The sequence below is a fragment of the Acinonyx jubatus genome, chromosome B2, assembly GCF_027475565.1.
Source record: "Acinonyx jubatus isolate Ajub_Pintada_27869175 chromosome B2, VMU_Ajub_asm_v1.0, whole genome shotgun sequence".
Taxonomy (NCBI): domain Eukaryota; kingdom Metazoa; phylum Chordata; class Mammalia; order Carnivora; family Felidae; genus Acinonyx; species Acinonyx jubatus.
Window position 1 is genome coordinate 41,334,307 of NC_069385.1, and position 21,348 is coordinate 41,355,654.

Sequence of the window (21,348 nt, forward strand, 5' to 3'; positions counted from 1 at the left end):
GTAATATTCACCCCCAGATACAAAAAAAAATTGGGGAAAAACTCCCCCTCAGAAATAAATAAAAATATATTTCTGATAAAACTTTACTTATGTTTAATAACAGTTCACCAAAATATGGATGTTTTATTAGTGGACAGTAAGAAGAGATCAACCAAAAAGAAAAAAAAGTTCCAAAGGCAGAACATAAAGTTTGTTCCCCACTCACCTGAAGTCTACAATGGGTGTCCAAGATTGATAGGTGGCTTTCTTCTAAGCAGTGATTCAGGAAGCCAAATTTCTTCCTCCTTGAATGTATACTCAGAAGCCACATACTCCTCTGCATCAGGCTAGTGGAGGGGGGTAAAAGAGCAAGGAGGATTGCACAGGGGAGGTTTTCACAGACCAGACCTGAAGTTCTATTACACGACTTCTGATTTATATGGAACTCAGTTCCATAGCCACCCTGTATACAAAGGTGGAAATAATCTAACTGAATGATCGAGAAAATGGCACTCACTTAACAGTCTCTGCCACATGTATTTATAAACAGTTTTGATCAACTGTGTATTTATAACTGGAGACAAACTTCTTTAATGCTTAGAATCTTAACGTTACAGGAAACAATTTCAAATTTTGTTACAGAGAAGTGTGACAGTATCTTCAATGTATGACTCTCACAGATGATAAAAATAGGGTAAAATTCTTTGGGAGAAGTAGAATAGATGATGATGGATATCAAATCACTGCGGTATTTAGATTCCTTTAGATACATTTTAAAAAGCACATAATTGCATTTTTAAACAGTAATGACTATTTTTAAATGGTAGTATTAACAACACTCTAAATTCCTTCCAACTAAGGATGAAAAATTTTAATTTCAACTTAAAAAGTGCTAGAATAGTTTTTCAAGATTTTTAGAATACTTCTAGAGCTCCAAAATGTCCCCAAAGAGAAGAAATTTCATATTCCACACTAAAGAAGGTAAGGGAATAAGAAAAGTCTCTAAAGTTGTATCCCTTCCCAGTCTCTAAATTCTTGTTCTCAACCTTAACGACCTCTACAAAAGTGATCTCTACAGCTTATGCAAAAATTTCTGGGGACAAAAGATGCCACTGTCAGAGCCAAATATTTTAGGATCTGCTAAGGAAGGGTTTCCTATCTCTGTGCTAGGTTTTCCTTTGAATTTTTACAACATAGTAAGAGAAATTCCAAGATACAACAGAATATGGCCAAGAGGAAGGTCATTATTTGTAATTCCTAATCAAATGGCCCTATCAAATATTCAGATATAAATTGCACTATTTCCAGCCCTCTGCCTGAAGGTGGAATTCAACTTGATAAAAGAGGTGTCCTGGTCTTGCATTAATCTCCTGAACGACAGTTCTAAAGGGAGAAAGTGACTTAACTGTTTTGTCTTCCCTAGGGGCAAAAATGATAGGCCTTTCTTTGGGTGGCACCCAGTGATCATGTTCTTACCTCATTTGGGACAATGAGAGGCATACTTCTCTCAGTTCTTTATTAGAAATATAGAAAGCAAGCCAGTATAATTTAATAAAGAACTTTAAAACACATTAAGTTTAGAGACCTTATATTCCTTCCTTGTTGCAAATAGCCTATCTTTTGAGATGAGGCACAAAGATCTTGGTGTGACTCAATAATGGACAATAGACAGTTTACAATTTAAGTCTATCTACTTCCTATAAAAAAGAAAAATTTCTACATGTGGGTGTCACCTCTAAAGAAGACACATAACAGACACTAGTACGCAACATTCATTATATTTATTTTACTAAATAGTATGGTTCAAAAAAAACACAAACAAATCAGAAAACTTTTACTTAAAACTAGTCCAATGAGATGGATCAGGTTGATGCCATCCCATTCCCTTCTTTCTATGTATATGAAGCTGGAGCCATATCTGACAGCAAGCACTCAAGTATACTTTGCCTTTCCTGTTGAACATGAATGAACTTCTCTGAACAAGAGAGACAAATGAAGTTTTACAAGATACAGGCACTTTATGTTCCCAGTTTTTAAAAATAAGCCAAGTGAAAAATATTTAGTAAAAGTAACTGGAACAGACAAAGCTTTAAGAGTTCTACCATTAGTTCTAGTGACTTACACTCAATGCAAACAGACAGCATCAAACAAGTAAAACAAACAAAAAAGTTTAACTGGGGTTAATGGGTATATATGTAAAAAAGAAATCCAATTTACTATAACTGGAGAAAAATGGCCATTTGAATCCAACTTAGAGATATACCAACAATGTGCATTAAATCTTGTGTACCTATGTAGCTGAGTAACATCTGAAAGCTTTGCAAGAGTGTGTGAGAAAAGCAAAAGGTGCTTTTGATTCCACAGTATCTGATTAAACAAAACAAAGCAATTTACAAAAAAAAGTACCAAATGATACTTTAAAATAAATAGTTCATCATTTTGATGAATATATACATGTAGAGTCCACTTCTTGGGGATTTAACTATCTAAAAGTGGCATATCACTATCCAGAGGTGCAGGAGCAAGTTCACATAAATAAAACAGTGTGGCTTCACTAGCTTCGGCTTCAGTCAATGGCTCCAGGCGAACAAGCTTACTTTGGGTTGGCTCTGGATCTAGGCTGCTATCCAGAAGCTCATCAACTTCTATGGGTTTATCTACAGAGGACATAACTTCTGATGATGCTGTACTCCCCTGTTCAACAGTAGAAGCAGGGTTCCCATCGAGGAATGCAAGAAGTGGAAAGGCAGTGTACTGGATAAGCTGCTTATCTATAATAAAGATTAGAAAAATGCTCTTTTATCACCAGCTTATACAGAGTTCAAGCTGAAGGTGGAAAAAATAAAAACAGATGTGCATATATGCAATCAACTACCCTTATATATCCAAACAAGAAATCTGACACTTTATGCCAGTAAATTTAAAAATGTACTAGTCAGAAAGGTTAAGTCTTTTATTCAACAATTACAATATGAGAATTCTTTCAGTTGTCCTAAAGTTAAATTAAAAAAAAAAAAAAAAAGACTTAAAGAACTATTACCTCACCAATTTAATTTTCTCTATCTGCTGAAACCTTGATACATTATGCACAGAATTGAGAACAGTACATTCTGTGTTCAACTGTTAAGTATGGCCAGACTTTCCATACTCAGAAATAAACTTTCCTATTAGTTTCTATGTTAAGACTTTTAATTTTAAAAATCTGGAAAAAACTAATACTACATTTATACCTACCTGTTTTGGGTTTAGATTTTCTTCCCTCTTCTGAAACTGGCTGAACTACATTGTTCTTGGTAGTTTCTAATCCTTTATTCTCAGACTAAAAGAGAAAAAAACCATATAAAAATACTTGTTTCATATTTTATGTAGTCCTAAAATATAGCATAAAATAAAGAACAGTATGTGAATATGTTATCTGAAATATATGGGAACAGGGAGCATCAGAAAAGAGGAACTACAGAAAGAGATCTCAACAGGTAACAACACTGTTTAAAAAAACTATTGCTGTCATCAAGTGGATGAAACAAAGAACCTGAACTAGAATGACAGTAAGTATGAAAAGAGGGGACATTTCAACAGGACAGAATTTGTCAAGGGTAAAATGAATCAAAGGGAATGAATGTCAAGGGAATGAATCAAAGATGGCTGGTTTCAAACTAATTAAGAGATAATTCTTTAAACAAACTCATCTTAAGCAGTTTTGATTAAAAATGTTATTACTCATTTCACTCACAAACAGAATATTTAGCATAACTGAACATATTTAGAGTAAGTAGCTCAGGATGACATGATGATATCCTTAAAAACTATAGATCTCTATAATTGGAAGCCTCAAAGTTGAGGTGAAATTGCTTCATTTCCTTTTTGAGACTCTTTCAGTTCTTTTCTGTTATTTAAATTGCTTCTTTCAACCATTGTCTTCTCTCCTCACATCTGATTGTAAAGGGGGATTAAACCTTTAATGTTGTTTAGTTCTTCAATGTTCTTTTCCACGATGTTCAAACTGAGGTGCAGTGGTTCACAATTTTTCCTGAATAGCTGTAAGTCCCAGACACTTGCATGCTGGTTCAGTACATATGGTGTAAAAAACATACTAATTCCTATAATTCTCCTGATATTCATCATAAAATGAAGCAGTACAAGTTTCCAGGATTCAGACATAAGAATGGTCCCAACATATAATAAAACTAAACCTTCCGAAAAAGGAACATAAAAATATTTCTCATTTAGCAATCACAACAAATAAACAGTAATGCAAAAATACCATCTTTGTTTTTTACTTTTTAAAAAGTAGTTTCCAGGGGCGCCTGGGTGGCGCAGTCGGTTAAGCGTCCGACCTCAGCCAGGTCACGATCTCGCGGTCAGTTGAGTTCGAGCCCCGCATCGGGCTCTGAGCTGACAGCTCGGAGCCTGGAGCCTGTTTCCAATTCTGTGTCTCCCTCTCTCTCTGACCCTCCCCCGTTCAATGCTCTTTCTCTCTCTGTCCCAAAAATAAATAAACGTTGGAAAAAAAAAAAAAAAAAGTAGTTTCCAAGGATGCTGTTGTTACTCTAAAACATGAGAACCAGGATGACAAATGGGTTTCAAGTCCTATGCAAATTCTTGTTCATTAGTAGTGGCCACTTAGATTGCTCTACTGAGGAGTACAAGTATCCTGATTTATTAGGAAAGAGTGTGTAATCTATGTCAAAAAATACCTGTCATGAGCAAGGGAATGTGCCAATTATTTGAAAACAATAATTAGATTTTAGAACTATAATGAAAAGTTATTCTCTAATTTTTCTATAGTACTACAGAGCTGTATGCAATTTGCTGTTTAACTGCTATATCTGAGAACTGTATTTAAGCTATTGTCTTTGGAATAAAGAGGATAATCCAGGAAGAAAGAATGACTCAATGTCTAGCAATCAATAAACAGTGCAGCACATTCACTAAATGAATGCATAATATGGGTTCATTCCCCCTTAAGATCTAACATTTAACAGTATCATATTTACTGAAACCCAGTGTTGAGGTGATGCAGAAAACCTTACAGTATAAATCCAGGCAAACTGTGGTCCACATGCCATATCAGCATGCTGCCTGTTTTTGTAAATAAAAATTTACTGAAGCATAGCCACATTCTTTTCTGTATTGTCTGATGCTGCTGTTGCACTATAATTACAGTATTGAGTAGTTGTGACAGAGAACATATGACCTGCAAAACTGAAAATATTTACCAAATGGCCTTTACAAAAGTATGCCAACCCCAGATAAAAATCCAAATACTGAATGTATAATCAACTTTCTAGTTCAAAAATTCACAAATTCTTTCAACTCTAAGTTACCCAGGCTATAATATATAATTTGAATACATAGAAAATCTGGTCAGGCTATCCTCACACATGACATTAATCAGAAAAATTCTACTCTCTGGGGCACCTGGGTGGCTCAGTTGGTTAAGCATCTGACTTTGGCTCAGGTCATGATTTCGCAGTTCGTGAGTTTGAACCCCACCATCGGTCTCTGGGCTGGAAGCTTGAAGCCTGGAGCCTGCTTCGGATTCTGTGTCTCCCTCTATCAGCCCCTCTCCCACTTGTGCTCTGTCTGTCTCTCTCTTTCAAATATAAAATAAAACAAAAAAAAATTTTTAAATTCTACTCTCTGACTCTAATCACTTACATTTATTTGATATGTGTTCATTTTTAGATTACAAGGAACAAGAATCAAATTAAATTTTGATTCTGCTAATCTAGAATTCATATAAATTTCAGGGGACCTGATTTACGCCTTTGTATTCAGTAAAAAATGGGACTGAAGAGTTTGGTAAAAAACAAGATAAATAGAGTATATACCTATTTAAGACAATAAGCTATAAACAAAGTAAAAGAATGATTCTAATCATCTGCTCTTAACAACTTCAAATTGTCCTTATTACTCATTAAAAACAAGTTCTGAAGAATTTCAGGTAACATCTGCTAATCCCAACTGGAGTTCCTATAAGTCTAATAACAAAAACCATTACTTAAAAAAAAAAAAATAGTCCAAAATCCACACTTCATTGTTTAACTTTCCTTACGTACAATTAGTACAAATTAGTTCAAATCCCTGAGCTTTTACTGCATGCTAATAAAAAGAAGGAACTTATTTAAAAATATCAGTACCAGTAAATTTTCAATAAAAATTACTGAGAAGCTATTCATAGAAGGAATAAGAATGTAAACTGAAGCACATAAAACATAAAAAAATATTTTAATTATTTATTTCAGTGATACACCTGAACATGCCAAGTTCAGTTGATCTCCCAGTACCTTGAGGGCTGACTTCATATTGGTAGTTTATCACACAAGTGCCTAAAGAATTGGGCAATGACTCACCCCATAACCAAAAGCTGTTTTTTCATCTAAAATTTTACTATCTTGTTCACACATATTAGGGTAAGAATATAAAATGAGTTTTTTGTAACTGGGAGTGATATTGCTCTCTACTTACTAGGACTTTTTCTTTTCAGATTCTTACAGCTAAGGGTCCTGAGCAACATGAATTAAAACTTACTTTTGTATTATTGATGTAATCTGTGGGATTCATCTGCACAGAACTAGTGAAAAGCTGAAAGACCAAACAAGAAAGATGATAAGTTTAAAAAATATTTAAAAAGAACTGTGTGTTCAAAATTTCTATACAGCCACGTTGGGTGAAGAGATGTAGCTCCTGCACTAAGAAGTTTTCATACAGTAAAACAAGTATGAAAGAGAAAAGCAGGAAAGCAGAAGGAAAAACATACAAAAGCAGAGCAAGCTAGCCCATGCAAGATGTTTTAAGAATTTCTCCATAAAACAGTGGAGTAAATCACTTAAAGACAAATGGTGGTTTGCCCCACTTTCCCTCTCCTCCATCTCCTTTATTATTTTCTTTCTAAATGCTTTTGGCTTTAACTGGCACCCAGGACTGAGTTCCTTGCCCAGACAGTAAGCCTTTACTGGCTACCAGCTAATTATGTGAGAAATTTATAGAATCTGCTCTATGACAGTGCCTCCTAAATTACGCCTCAAATGCAGCCCTCTGACCAAATGGCATACCTCCTTGTCGGTTCTTTTCACCTCACCTAGTAACAGAAGATGTAAATGCTAAGACCACTGCTTACTGCACTCCTCAATCCAGCCAGTTTACAGACAAAGCTTTTAAGTCATAAGCTTCAAAGTTATTCATTCCACAAGGATTTATTGAGCATCTATGAAATAACTGACATCATGAAGAATACACAATGAAGACACTATTCCTGCTCTCTGGGAGCTTACAATCTAAAAGACAAGAACAATATCAAACAGCAACATATGATCAGATTTAATTCAGTATAATAATAGTAATGGATACTGGGGATCAAAAGTACTAAAAAGAGAAAGGAGAAAATCACATGTGAGTGCACGCATGCGCAGACACACACATGCAAGATGAAACAAAAAGTCTTTATGAAGCTATCCAACACATATCAGTCCCTGAAGAATAGTTAGGATTTGGAAAGAAGAGAATGGAGGGAAGAATAAACTGTTACAGATTAGCAATAATAGAGAAGAAGGAATGGCTGTGGGGTAAGTTCTAGAAATAGAAAAGATGACCAGTCCAAATAACACAGAAGTTCTGAGTTGAATAGTAAGTTGTATGTATTAAGTTCAAAAAGTAGAACAAGGCCAGTCAGTGGACAAGACCACATTCTGTCAGCAATAATAGCCTTGGAAAAGGCCTCAGAAATGACACACAGTGATTAAAGCATTTTTGGAGAATGAACACACCAACGGTTCAAAGGATAAACTGAAATGCAGAGAGACTGCAGATAGATCCCTCCTCCACCCTCTCTAGACAGTGATTCCTCTCCTTAAGTTCCACATTCATGATAGCCCTAAAAATGTCCCCAGTTCTTCCTTTTGTTAACTTTTCCCCTTTCTTACTACCTACTGATCCATGAAAAGGATGAGACTCGGATCCTTAAGAGTAGATAACTGTAAATAACTGCAAATCTCTGCCAAGTTCAGCTTGTCACTGCCTCTGAGATTGAACAGATTTTGTCCCTATTGAGAGTGGCATCTGAGAGTATAAGCTCCTCACTCCTTTGCCCTACTCACCCATTAAATCAGGGATACCTTCATGTATCCCCAGCAGATGCACAGTGTGAAGCAGAAAAAAGTAAATCATGTAGGAGGAGCGGTGACACAGCTGGTTGAATCCTAATTCCAGGCCTCTCTTGCTGACACTCCACACTGGGCCACTCAGAACTGAACTCTGCAGAGAACCCGAGTTCCTCAGCATATCTATTCATGTCCTTACCATCTCTGCCACCTCAGAGAACAAGGCAACCTATGGGTGGATTTTTATAATACAGCATGAGATTCAAGGAGGAAACAATGAAAGTCTTGAATGAGAGAGGCAACAGTAGAAATAGAAAGTAGGGATGATTTTTGAGTGCTATTTTTGAAAATACTTGAGGACCTGGTGAACAATAAGACAGAGGTAAGGAAACCAAGATGACTCAGTGATTACCATTCCTGGATGAGTAAAGAGAAGTCTGATACCACCATAGAAAATAAAGCTGGGGGCAGCTGGGTAGCTCAGTCAGTTAAGCATCTGACTTTGGCTCAGGTCATGACCTCACAGTCCGTGAGTTCGAGCTGGCGTCACGCTCTGTGCTGACAGCTCAGAGCCTGGAGCCTGCTTCAGATTCTGTGTCTCCCTCTCTCTCTGCCCCTCCATGCTCATGCTCTGTCTCTCTCTCTCAAAATCATACATAAACATTAAGAAATTAAAAAAAAAAAAAAAAAAGAAAGCTGAGAAGTGTAGCTAGTTTGGAGAATAAAGAAAAGTTTGGTATTAAACTCAAATAATCTAAGGCAAGATCTTAACTGATGATTTCAAAGGCATGGAATTAGAATTCAAGCAGTTTACTTTAAAAAAATATTAAGAACTTGAGGTATAAATTTGAGAGCAATCTCATAAGCCATAATCTCTTCACAGAGAAAGGACAGAAAAAGAAGAGACATAGAACAAATAAAAAGAAAGAATGGTACCTTGGGGAATACTCACTAGAAAACAATAGGGAAAAGAAAAGTTCTTTGAGTAACCAGAGAATAGCTAGGAAGACAAAGAGAAAAAAAAAAAATCCAGTGCCTCTAAAATCAACAGAAAAAGTTCCATTGTCAAAAATCACTAGTGTTAATGTGATTAATTATTTATAATCCCCAAAAGAGTTCTTCGTGTTAGGCATTAGCCACATTTACCAGATGAGGAAACTGGGCAAGAGAGGTGAGCTTTCCCAAGGTTAATACCATAGCTACTAAGTGACATAAGCTAAATGGAACCCAAATCCATCTGATTCAAAACAAACCTACTCCCCCAATGGCCTGATTTAAAAAAAAAAAAACAACATAGCCACTCATTACGGATAAACCAAGGAAGCACAGGCTTAGAGTAAATAAGCAAGACAATACGTGAGTTTCAAAAGAAATACAGAGTAAAAAAAGAACTACCAAATACCACCAGCCATTCATTTCCACAACTCTGTAGTGAAAGAATTAGAGAAGTAGAATGGTAAATGAACAGAGCAACACATCAAAATGTTTAAGACGCAGAAGATCTGAACCTACTGAAGAGAGATGGGAAAGATCAAGGGCAGAGCTAGAAAAACAGAGGCAGAGGGCAGGTATACAAATAGGCTTTAAAGAGAAAGAAAGCACTTCCTTTATGAAGAAAAAAGATGAGATTCCACAGCTTCTGAGAGGACAAGGGCATGATGATTATCCTCTATGAATAGGAACAGTTGGCCAGACAAGGTCTTGAGGACAAATGTGATAAGTGTTCCAAGGTTAAATTAAAATAATCTAATTGTAGGGGCACCTGGGTGGCTCAGTTGGTTAAGTATCTGACTTTGGCTCAGGTCATGATCTCACGGTTTGTGAGTTCGAGCCCTGTGTCTGGCTCTGTGCAGACAGCTCAGACCCTGAAGCCTACTTTGGATTGTGTCTCCCTCTCTGCTCCTCCCCTGCTCATGCCCTGTCTCTCAAAAATAAATAAATGCTAAAAAAAATTTTAAAAAAACAATAATCTCATTGAAGATTGCAAGTATTTGTAGAGGGACAGAATAATGAGATTTTATTTTCTTATGCTCTAAGGGACATTCTAAAAAGGTCCTTGGATTAGAGTGGGGACAAAGACAAACTGAATAAAGGGCTGTCAAATTACTATTAACAAATTAAAATAGGTCATTAACATGGATGTTGAATTCATGTAAGATGGTAACACAGATCAGTTGGGAAGGAAATCTTCAAAGAAAGTGAAATCCATCCTGTGATATACTGATGATTTGGAAAGGATAATCAAATCATGGATATTGACAAAACCTGATAAGAAGCAGAAGAGTAAGGTGGTGAATTAATAAGACTGAAAAATAAGAAAGAATTAATTCCTTTTAGCCTCACTGAGAAGCCCTTAAAAGGACAAGACTGAAAAATATCTTGATGGAGAGAAGTTGCATTTTAAGGCAAAAAATGCAAAATAAATAAATAAATAAATAAATAAACAAACAAACAAACAAACGAGCAACAAACTTTTCAGGATAGAGAAACATATTCACAACAGAAAACAGAAATAAGGAAGAGAACAATATTCATCTGGATGGAACCAAGCCATGTAAGAGAGAGAGGAATGGTAGGAGCAAGAGGGAAGAAAGGTAGTTAGTTAATGCCAGAAATGGTAGATAAGGATTCACAGTCCAGACAACACTGGAGTCAGTTCATGTAGAAGGTGGTGGGGATTGCAGGATAACCTTAGGACCTGGGGCATAAAAATTTTAAAAACTATAGCAAATATAATAAAATATCATTCACTTCAGTGGAAAATACTAATTCCCAAAGTATTAAGAAGTATCTCCATACTGTTTCCTGGCTGAGTAATTCTATGACTAAATATCCACCCATTTCTCTTCAGTGACAATTTATTCTAGAGCAAAACAAAACACGGCAAGTCTAGAGAAGACCTGGACTTAGTAGTACCGTTGAACAGAGCTGATACATTGTTATAGGAGGATTAATTGAACTGTTACTCAGAAATGTGTAGTAATTGCTGATCACCCTCCTTCATCATCCTGAATCCATCTGTTTATTGTTTCTGATTAACAAAATCATTCATTTAAAAAAGAAAATGCAAAGACAGTGTAGAATACAAGAAAATGATGTATTATTTTAACACCATACACATAAATACACAAACTTCCATTACAGCAAAGATTATTCAAAGTACCTACATCAACCAGGAGATCTGGGTCTATGCTAAACTGTCTTCCTGACAGCATGGCTTGGAAGTCCTCTAAGCTGCAATCAATACTGTCAAGATAATCCAACAGCTCAACCCTAAGGGAAAAAAAGATTAAAAAATATATCAAATATTAGATTTCCTTGTTTCACATTAAATTACATTACAGGGGTGCCTCATTACAGAACTGCCAAGAAAATCCCAAGACACTCTTGGGATGATTAAATCCTTTCAAAATAACATTTGCAGAGCTCAGCCGTGGCCAAAACAAGATAGATTATATGGGTTCATAATGTGAAAGATCGCCAAAAGAGAAACAGAACATGTGAAGTAAACAATGAAAGCAAATAGGCTCATACAACATCTAGGTTAACACTTACTTTCCTAAAAGATTGATGTTATCATTTAAAATGGAATCCATCATGGTCACAGGATCTTCTGTGGTCAGACTAGATGAGCCATTTAGCTGGACAGCACTAGACATGAGAGGGCTGGTGCCATCACTGCCTGAACTTAGGGATTCTCTAGCTGGTTCATTCTGATCTCCACTCTGAATGACAGGTGCATACTCATCTTCATTGTCATCTTCAACAATGACAATATCAGGGTACTGGCTACAGCTATATCAGGATGTAAGAAAGAACCAATCACATTTTCAAACAAATTCAACAAATCCATTCTGTCCATTCATTCTTCATGAAAACTTTCTCTCCAAAACATGTATCAAAAGGCTTAAGTTTCTTGAGTGGGTAGCTTAATCACAAATATTGATTTATCATATGATACAAAACCACAAAGGATCAATTAAAGACATTTAACTCCACAATTAAAAAATCAGAATTCTCATTACTTTTTGTTGGGAGTCTTTGCTGAGAGGATAGTATGTGGTTAAATAATTTGGCTTTTTCGGTTTAATAATCCAGATATGAGTCAGACACAATAGTTTTTCACAGAATAAAGTGGTTTTGAATTTAGCTTTCTGATAAGAAAAGTAACCAATATTTTCACAAATTTTACTTCATAATCTCCTTACTTGGAGGGATCAGATATAACATCCTCATTAGTTTCTGGAATAACAGGGATATTTTCTTCATCTGCATTATCATCAGTTACATCATAAATAATAATGTCATCTGAAATCCGCTCCCTTGGCTTTAAACCTTCAGTCCTACTATGTGGAACCTGAAAAAAATCACGGAGACAATATATATCAAAATTTGAAATTATACTGACTACCGAACAGCCTACTATTTAAAAAGTGCTAACTAGACACCCATTATTTACTAAACATTGAGGATACACAATGGTAAGCAAAACAGTTATGCTGTCTGCCCTGATGGTACTTATATACTAATTGTTATTAGCACCAATTCACAGAGGTATGAAGTGTGTTACTTCATCTACTTAACTATTTCTTTTACTGTAAGAATTCTTGAAGGGGACATGCCTCCGAATGATTCTATGGAAAGATCTTCAAATTTTACAGTATTTTTTTATATCCAAAGGGTTAAAAAAAAAAGTCCTAAGACTTCACCAGGAATTTCAAGCATAACCAGATGACCACTGTGCTGATGAGGATTATTTTATCAGCTACTCTATTTGACATATGGTTTATTCTTATTAAATGCTTTCATTAATAGGAAAAAAAAAACATTTCAGCTATTCCACAGTTAAATGTCAGCCTGTTTTCAGCAACAATTTTTTTATTCAGCTACAGATATATTCAGATCATAGGTACTTAATAAAAATACATTCAGTTCTCTAAAGCAAACTAAAGTTATTATCATATGCAAAAATCTGTAAATTTTAACAGTAGATAAATCAGAGGCAAAAGATGTAAAGTACTTAAAAATATGTAAATCTAGGTAAATTAAAAAATCATCATCCAGGGGCGCCTGGGTGGCTCAGTCAGTTAAGTGTCCAACTTCAGCTCAGGTCATGATCTCACGGCCTGTGAGTTCGAGCCCCGCATTGGGCTCTGCACTGACAGTTCAGAGCCTGGAGCCTGCTTCAGATTCTGTGTCCCCCTCTCTCTCTGCCCTTCCCCCACTCAAGCTGTCTCTTTCCCTCTCTCAAAAATGAACATTAAAAAAAAATTTTTTTTTTAAATCATCATCCATTACGTTGAGTCTTTAATTCTAAAAACACAACAGTTAGGTTTATTTATTTAGAAACAGTGGTGGGAAGAACCAGATGTTAATTATGGTTTGCTCAAGAAAAAAATCTTGGTACATTAATAAATCTGAAGCAGTATTTAGAATTCCAACATTTGAAAGTAACAATGAAAATCAGATATTAAAAAAAAGTCCAGACTCTGAGCTAGACTGATTTGCCAATGGATTTAAGTTTGACAAACGACAAATGATCCAGAGAATCCATGACAAAGATAAAGGTAAACAAACAGAAACACGTTTTGAAATTGCTAGACTAAAAGGTCTAGTCTATGCAATTTATAATAAAAACTGGAAACTTAAAATAACCAATGGATGAACGCATAATTACATTATATAATATTCAGTTAATATAATAGTTGAGATTAACTAAATAATAAATCTCCAAAAGAAAAACCAAGTGAAAAAAGTTACAATGCAAAAAGATACGTGCAAAATTATATGTAATTTATATAAAATTTAGATACATGCAAAATAATACCAAATATTGTTCAAGAAGTCACACATACAATGACCAAGGTGACGATAAATTCTAATTCAAGACAGTGATTATCTAGGAGAGCCTGAAGAAAAGGTGAAAAACAAACCTGGGACCAGGCAAACGAGACAACTATATTTACAATGGTTTATTTCTTAAAATCTAAAGCAAAAAATTAAAAATGTCATGATTTAATAAGCTGGAGGATAAGCACACAGATTATTATTCACTAAACTCTGAATGAAATACTGCTACAATAAAACTTGGCTTGAAATAACAAATATAAAGTAGAATTTAACCAAAAAATTACTTTATGATGGTGATTATCAGCTGGTTCTTTGACGATATGCTGAAACAGGTTCTTCTTTTGGGCTCCATTAGTATTTAGAAGTAGAGGCCTGAAAATCAGAAGATATTCATGAAATTCATGGAAGCAAACATAACATGAAATTTAAATTCTTCTAATAATTTACCCTCACATGAACATACACACTTTAATAAGAGATTTGTTAATCATACACAATGAACTCTTAAAACGGTCACATCTGGGGTGCCTGGGTGGCTCAGTCTCTTAAGCATCCAACTTTGGCTCAGGTCATGATCTCGCAGTTCATGGGTTTGAGCCCCACGTAGGGTGCTGTGCTGACAGCTCGGAGCCTGGAGCCTGCTTCAGATTCTGGGTCTCCTTCTCTCTCTGCTCCTCCCCTGCACACACTCTGTCTCTCTCTCTCTCTCAAAAATAAATAAACATTCAAAAAAAAATTCTTTAAAGAAAATGGTCACATCTTAGGAATAGAAATAGAGGATGACTGTGTTTAGGACTTTTATTTCACCATTCTTTTGGACTATTTTTCTTAAAATAAATATAATAAACTAGTCTCTCTGGATATACTTCACTGCTGACTGAATAACTCTTTATGAACTGTACTTACATAGTAAAAAAACAAATAGGTAATATCATGAGAACTAGTTTGTGGAAGCAGAGTTAAGGCCACAGCCTAAGTTGTAAACATAAACAAGCTTTGCTAAAATATGGCCTTACAAGATCTTTATCTGCTTTCCAACTATTCCTTTATCCATTATCCTTAAGCTTTAGTGGTAACAACGGCAGTTACTAACATTTATAGATATCACAAGCTACATTCAATATATAGGTTTTTAAATCCCTTATTAGTGAATTAAAGATAAGAGATCAAGTAAAAATTTTTTTATTTTTTTTCAATATATGACCTGTTTTTTAAATTTCCCTCATTCAGGCCATCTAATGATACATTAAACTGCTAATGTGAATAAAAATGGATTCTTTATTAACTGTGTATGTGTGTTTAAAGTGGCCATTTAGGCTACCTTATCTTTCAAAAACATCAGCAGGATGACAGCAGGAGGAAATAACACTAGTATTGAAATGTTGAGAGTATAAATTAACAAGGAAGTACTGTTCATCTGGGACAACAGGCATACTCTAAGCAAATGTAGGCCATTCATGTTAAACACTAAAATGTTTACTTGTCCATGAATAAGTCAAAGTGTTTTACCACAAAATCTTACCTTTTACGTTTTAAACTCACAAGTTGGTTATTCTGAACCAACGTAACAATAAACTGGACAATCTAAAAGGAAAATATAAACAAAAAAGTTTCCATCGCAGACTCTTAATTATTAGTGCATATTACAAATCTTACAAAATTAATTCAAATACTACAGGCTAAGGCTAAGTCACATAATTTCTCACATATTAACATATCTGTAATCTGAGTGCATCTTACAATTGATATCTAAAGAAATTTAACAGTTTCCAAGCAGAAGGATAACCTGTGATGAAAGCTGCAGCTACCTGTAATACCAAGATGCTTAAGACATTCATCTACCTACCTACATCCATCCATCCATCCATCCATCCGTCTAACCACCCACCCACCTACCCATTTATCTATCCAACATTCAATTCACTTATTTGTTTTGGTGATAAGTACTAAGCATGCCTGGATACAGATCCCAACTTTCTACTTAAAATTCTTTCAAGATTATGATGGGGAAAAAAAAAGTGACTGGCAACATTTTTCTTGCACTGGGTAATAAAATTAGAGGCAAAAGAAACTGCCAGCTCTTTCAGAATAGAGCATAAAATTTTCAAGGTAGAAAATGCTTATTGGTTGATTCTAGAAAAATTATTGCTTAATACAAAATATTGCCATGAAATATCTAATTATACAGCAACAGAAATAAACCCCAAATACAGTTAGAGGTTATCCAAAAATAAATTCACAATTTAAAAGTTGGAATACATATGCTTTTTTCTTTAAAGTTAGAATACATATGCTTTTTTCAAATAAACAACGTAAAGATTTTGTTTTAGATGGTTTTCCTCTTAAATATCCAAGACACGCACACTGCTAATCAAAAGAAGCTGGTTTAATCTTCTGAGTTGGATTAAATCTAAAACGAAAAAAACTACTAAACAAATCAAGACAGGTAAACAATATTTCACATTTTATGACAATGTTTCTTAAAGTGCAGTCCATGGGCGCCAGCGTGGGTCAGTTGATTGAGCTTCTGAATCTTGATTTTGGCTCAGGTCATGATCTTATGGTTTGTGGGACTGAGCCCTGTCTCAGACTCTGCAAGAACGGGCAGAGCCTACTTGGGATTCTCTCTCTCTCCCTCTCTGCCTCTCCCCAGCTCACATGCACACTCTCTCAAAATAAATAAATAAAGTTAAAAAAAAAAAAAGAAAGAAAAAAAAAGTGTGGTCCATGGACCAGCAGTATTAGACAAATTCTCAGCCCCACTCCAGAATTGCTGAATCTGAAATTCTGAGGATGGGGTCCAACAATGTATGTTTAGCAAGTCCTCCAGGTGACACTGACATGATTGTAGTGCGCTTGGCTTGGGGTGTGCTTTGAAATTTACTGTCAATTTCCCAAAGGAGCTAGAAAGATGAGAATCACATGGTTAACTATGAAAAGCAGTATATTACTGACAGGCTATAAATAAAGGCCAAAAGTGAGTGGAGGACTATTTAGACTCTTTGCAAGGAAGTTCTCTATAAGTTTTGTAAAATGTAATTATATGACTAAAATACAGAATTGTCAATTAGAAATGTGCATGGCTTTAATATTGTGTGCTCTCCCCCAAAGGGGGATACTAAGTAGTATTCCTTAGAATCAAAATGAACTTTTCCACGGAGAAAAATATAGACATTTTAAATGAAGAATTAGATAGCATTAGAGTCTATGAAAAGGAAGTTAGTCACTAACCTTATTCAAAAGAAAATGCTGACTGATAGCTGATGAGAAGACAACTTAAATTTAAGCTTAAAGGTATCAATGAAATAATTTGACCTCAATTGTTTTTGTAAATTTATAAATAAGTATTATAGAAAAATTCTAAAAACATTAGTGGTTGAATTCATAAGATCACGAATCACTGGCTAAATTTCTTCTGAAATTTGTTCATCTTAGTTCTCACATGACAATTCTTTTTTTTAATTTTTTTTAATGTTTGTTTATTTTTGAGACAGAGAGAGACAGAGTATGAATGGGGGAGGGTCAGAGAAAGAGGGAGACACAGAATCTGAAACAGGCTCCAGGCTCTGAGTTGTAAGCACAGAGCCCAATGCAGGGCTCGAACTCACGGACCGTGAGATCATGACCTGAGCCGAAGTCGGATGCTTAACCGACTGAGCCACCCAGGTGCCCTTCTCATGACAATTCTGCATCACGTTGTACAAAGCTTGTTTGCTGAAGTCATCTAACATTTACAGTATTTACAGCCTCTAACTTTTGGACCTGGCAAGTTCTACAACCAGTACTATTTTCCTGTCCTGTTACAGGCACCTATACCAGTAACTCACATATACTATTCCAATTGAGCCAAGACAAAAGAGTAAATGGCAAACTTATGAACCAACTCCAGCATTATGAAAACTCCCCAGTTCCACCAAACCACAAATATTCAAACTCAGATTTGAGCAGACAGAATGTCAACTTTCATGAAAAATTGAAATTTTACTAAGTATTTTACCAACTATCTTTGACTTTAAGGGAAAAAAAAAGCTATGTAGTATTATAAGCTAATATTTAACTAAAACATTATTTTCCGAGAAAAATTAAGATATTTTAAAAATAAAGTACAGGTTAGGATATATCTATCATTTTAAATCAGGTATTCTTAACAAGGTTGCATGCTGGAATCACCTTTAGGGAAGCTTTGAAAATATATGCACTCAGACTAAACACTTAGAACTGAATTCAACATTCAACCGTTCACTTGCATACTGATTGGAAAAAAACAAAAAGGAAAACCTAGTATATCTATTTTGACTATAGGCCAAAGGCTGCAACCATTCGTCTCTGTTCTAAGCTTGCTTCACTAGACCCAGATCCAGTCAGTCATAACTCTATTTTTAGCTAAAGACCTCCCACCCTTCCTTCCCCCACCCAAAACCTGTTGCTTAAACTTCAGAGTCTAGTTTACTCATGAGCAAAAAATAGCTGCCTTAATTACTTTTATGTTTCAACTCTTATTAACATATGAAAGCTGATATGAAAAGACTACATCACAAGGACACAATGCAACAGAGAGATTTTTCAGTTCTCCCAGTAATTTTCAGCTCAGATACTAAAATACAGAATTTATTTTATAACACACTACATTAACTGCTTTTCTGCAGAAACTAATAATGGCATACACTGATAATTCATTTTTTTGAACTCATATTCTGGTTAACTGATTTGAAAATTTTAGTCATTTGTCTTTCAAGATCACATCCATACCTTTTCAAGTAAAAAATAGTAAAAACAAAAATAACGAACCCACACAGTAAGGCTATCTTTCATAGTAAAAAATGTTAAGAAATTTGTAACATATTAATTATGTTCCCCAAAATAAAGTATCTTTAAAGTTGTTATATCAGGCTATAAAGCTAATAAGACTTTAGTTGAGAATATGGAACAATCATATTAAGCTAGTAAGAAGTGTTTCTTATTAAAATGAAAATATAACACAATTTAATTTGTTTGACTTCAGAGTTTCACTACTCTATATGCACCCAATATATAAGAAATTAAAATCAATCATGGACTATTCAACACACTTTTTTAGGTTACAAATGGTACACAAATTAAACAAAGGCAGATTACAGTCATGGTGGAAAAAAGCTTACCTTTCGAATAACTTGTTGCTGTTGTGCATGTTTTGCTCGTAATTCTGACACCTCCTTCCAAAGGGACTCATTCTCACTACATCATTTATTAAGAAACAAAAAAAAAAAAAATTTCAGAAAGCCAGACATGAAGATATTAAGAATACCAGTGAAATTTGGGGCACCTGGGTGGCTCAGTCAGTTAAGCGTCCAACTTCAGCTCAGGTCATGATCTCACGGTTCGTGGGTTTGAGCCCCACGTTGGGCTCTGTGCTGACAGTCTGCTTCAGATTCTGGATCCCCCTCTCTCTCTGCCCCTCCCCTGCTCACACTCCCTCTGTCTCTCTCTCAAAAATAAATAAACATTAAAAATTAAAAAAAAAAAGAGTATCAGTGAACTTTTACTATTATTTTTGAGACTAGAAAATTGTTGGTTCGATTACATAAAATAACAACTATCTTGACACAGCCGCAGAATCATCCTTTCATAACTATAGTACATTCTACTGTTGGCAATATAAACACAAAAATGTAAGAGTCATGCCTACATCCATATAGTAGTAGGCAATTTACTTCTCTGACAATGTGGTTCATTACTTCTTATTTAAAAAATAAAACAACCTTTCAACTGTGGCTACCAAGTGAATTTAGGACTTGTGCTTAGAAAAGAATTTTTTTTAATTTTTTTTAATGTTTATTTATTTTTGAGAGACCTAGAGAGAGCGTGCACGCCCAAGCAGGGGAGGAGCAAAGAGAGGGAGACAGAGGATCCAAAGTGGGCTCCACACTGACAGCAGAGAGCCCAATGTGGGGCTCAAACTCACAGCTGTGAGATCATGACCTGAGCCGAAGTTGGACACCTAAATAACTGAACCTCCCATGCACCCTTAGAAAAGAATTCTTTTTTTTTTTTTAATTTTTTTAACGTTTATTTATTTTTGAGACAAAGAGAGACACAGCACAAACAGGGGAGGGTCAGAGAGAGAGGGAGACACAGATTCTGAAACAGGCTCCAGGCTCTGAGCTGTCAGCACAGAGCCCGACACAGGGCTTGAACTCACAGACCGCGAGATCATGACCTGAGCTTAAGTCGGGACACGTAACCGACTGAGCCACCCAGGCGCCCCAGAAAAGAATTCTTAAAAGAAGTGACATTTACCCAGCACTTCCTATGCTCTAAGCATTATGCTAAGCATTTTATGTGTATTTCTTAAACTTCTCTAAAATCAGTCAAGAAAGGAATTATTAACTCTATTTTATAGAAGAGGACACTGAGACTCAAGAATTGAGAGGCCTTGCCTAAAACCACACAGGTAATTTATTATAGTAAATGTTGAAGCCGATCTAAAAGTCTATCAGATTCTAAAACTGTCTACCTTAAAATCTGTTTCAAACACAAGCACAGAAACACTAAAACAAGTTTTTTTAAAGCATGTCTAAATATATGACAAATCAATAACTTGCCTAGTAGTAACTTCATTTCCTTCATTGACTACTTTTATTAAACATGCAACTATTAAATGTTAGCAGCAATGATAACACTGAGAAGGCATGAAAGATAATCTACCTATTAAATGCTCTCATTTTTGCTCTTGTTAATTTCCATAATATCCATCTTCCTCAAGCCAAACTATTACAAAAGGGACTGGATTTACACATAGAGGGTACTGAAAACAAAACTTTCTTTAATACTTAATGAATAACTAGAGTACTTTTTATGACTCAGATATTTAAATTTTAAACACATTTTTTAAAATGTTTATTTTTGAGAGAGAGAGAGAGAGAGAGAGAGAGAGAGAGAAAACATGAGAGGGGGAGAGGCAGAGAGAAGGAGACACAGAATCCGAAGCAGGCTCCAGATTCTGAGTTGTCAGCACAGAGCCCGACATGGGGCTCAAACTCACGAACCACGAGATCATGACCTGAGCAAAGTCAGACGCTCAACTGATGAGCTACCCAGGTGCCGCAGACTCAAATATTTAAAGATACTAAATATACTAAACATAGTAAAGATACTATCATCTATTTGCTAAAACATAAATAGAAGAATGGTTACCTCTAAAACTGATAGGATGAATCTAGGATCATTCCTTAAGAGCTAAACCTGAGATTCAAGGAACTGGGTCAAAAGGTACCTCAGCAGACACAAAACACATATAATAAACTGGGATGATTAAATAATAGATGCAAAATGGGACATCTTAAAATTAAGGCTTATTCAAAAAAGGGAATCATATCCAAGGTTACTCTTTTAATAAAGATACGTGAGTTAAGACAGCTGAACTAATCCCACACTTGAA

General features: G+C 35.3%; 1 protein-coding gene across 6 annotated transcripts in view; it reads right to left on the reverse strand.

Annotated features, from left to right (window-relative positions):
• Positions 1 to 203: 203 nt before the first annotated feature.
• HSF2 (heat shock transcription factor 2) overlaps positions 204 to 21,348 on the reverse strand; it is a 37,268-nt gene continuing 16,123 nt past the window's right edge. For 2 of the 6 annotated variants that reach the window (XM_027056984.2, XM_015068266.3), the window contains exons 5-13: positions 19,070 to 19,145; positions 15,454 to 15,515; positions 14,216 to 14,303; positions 12,290 to 12,438; positions 11,637 to 11,876; positions 11,249 to 11,354; positions 6,514 to 6,567; positions 3,214 to 3,298; positions 1,742 to 2,750 (exon numbers count right to left, since the gene is read on the reverse strand). In XM_027056984.2, coding sequence (XP_026912785.1) covers positions 2,458 to 2,750; positions 3,214 to 3,298; positions 6,514 to 6,567; positions 11,249 to 11,354; positions 11,637 to 11,876; positions 12,290 to 12,438; positions 14,216 to 14,303; positions 15,454 to 15,515; positions 19,070 to 19,145 — 1,153 coding nt within the window. In that variant the 3' untranslated portion in view covers positions 1,742 to 2,457. Of the gene's footprint in view, positions 327 to 1,741; positions 2,751 to 3,213; positions 3,299 to 6,513; positions 6,568 to 11,248; positions 11,355 to 11,636; positions 11,877 to 12,289; positions 12,439 to 14,215; positions 14,304 to 15,453; positions 15,516 to 19,069; positions 19,146 to 21,348 lie in introns of those variants that run through there. The other 4 variants (XM_027056986.2, XM_027056987.2, XM_027056988.2 and 1 more) reach the window with 4 other exon arrangements.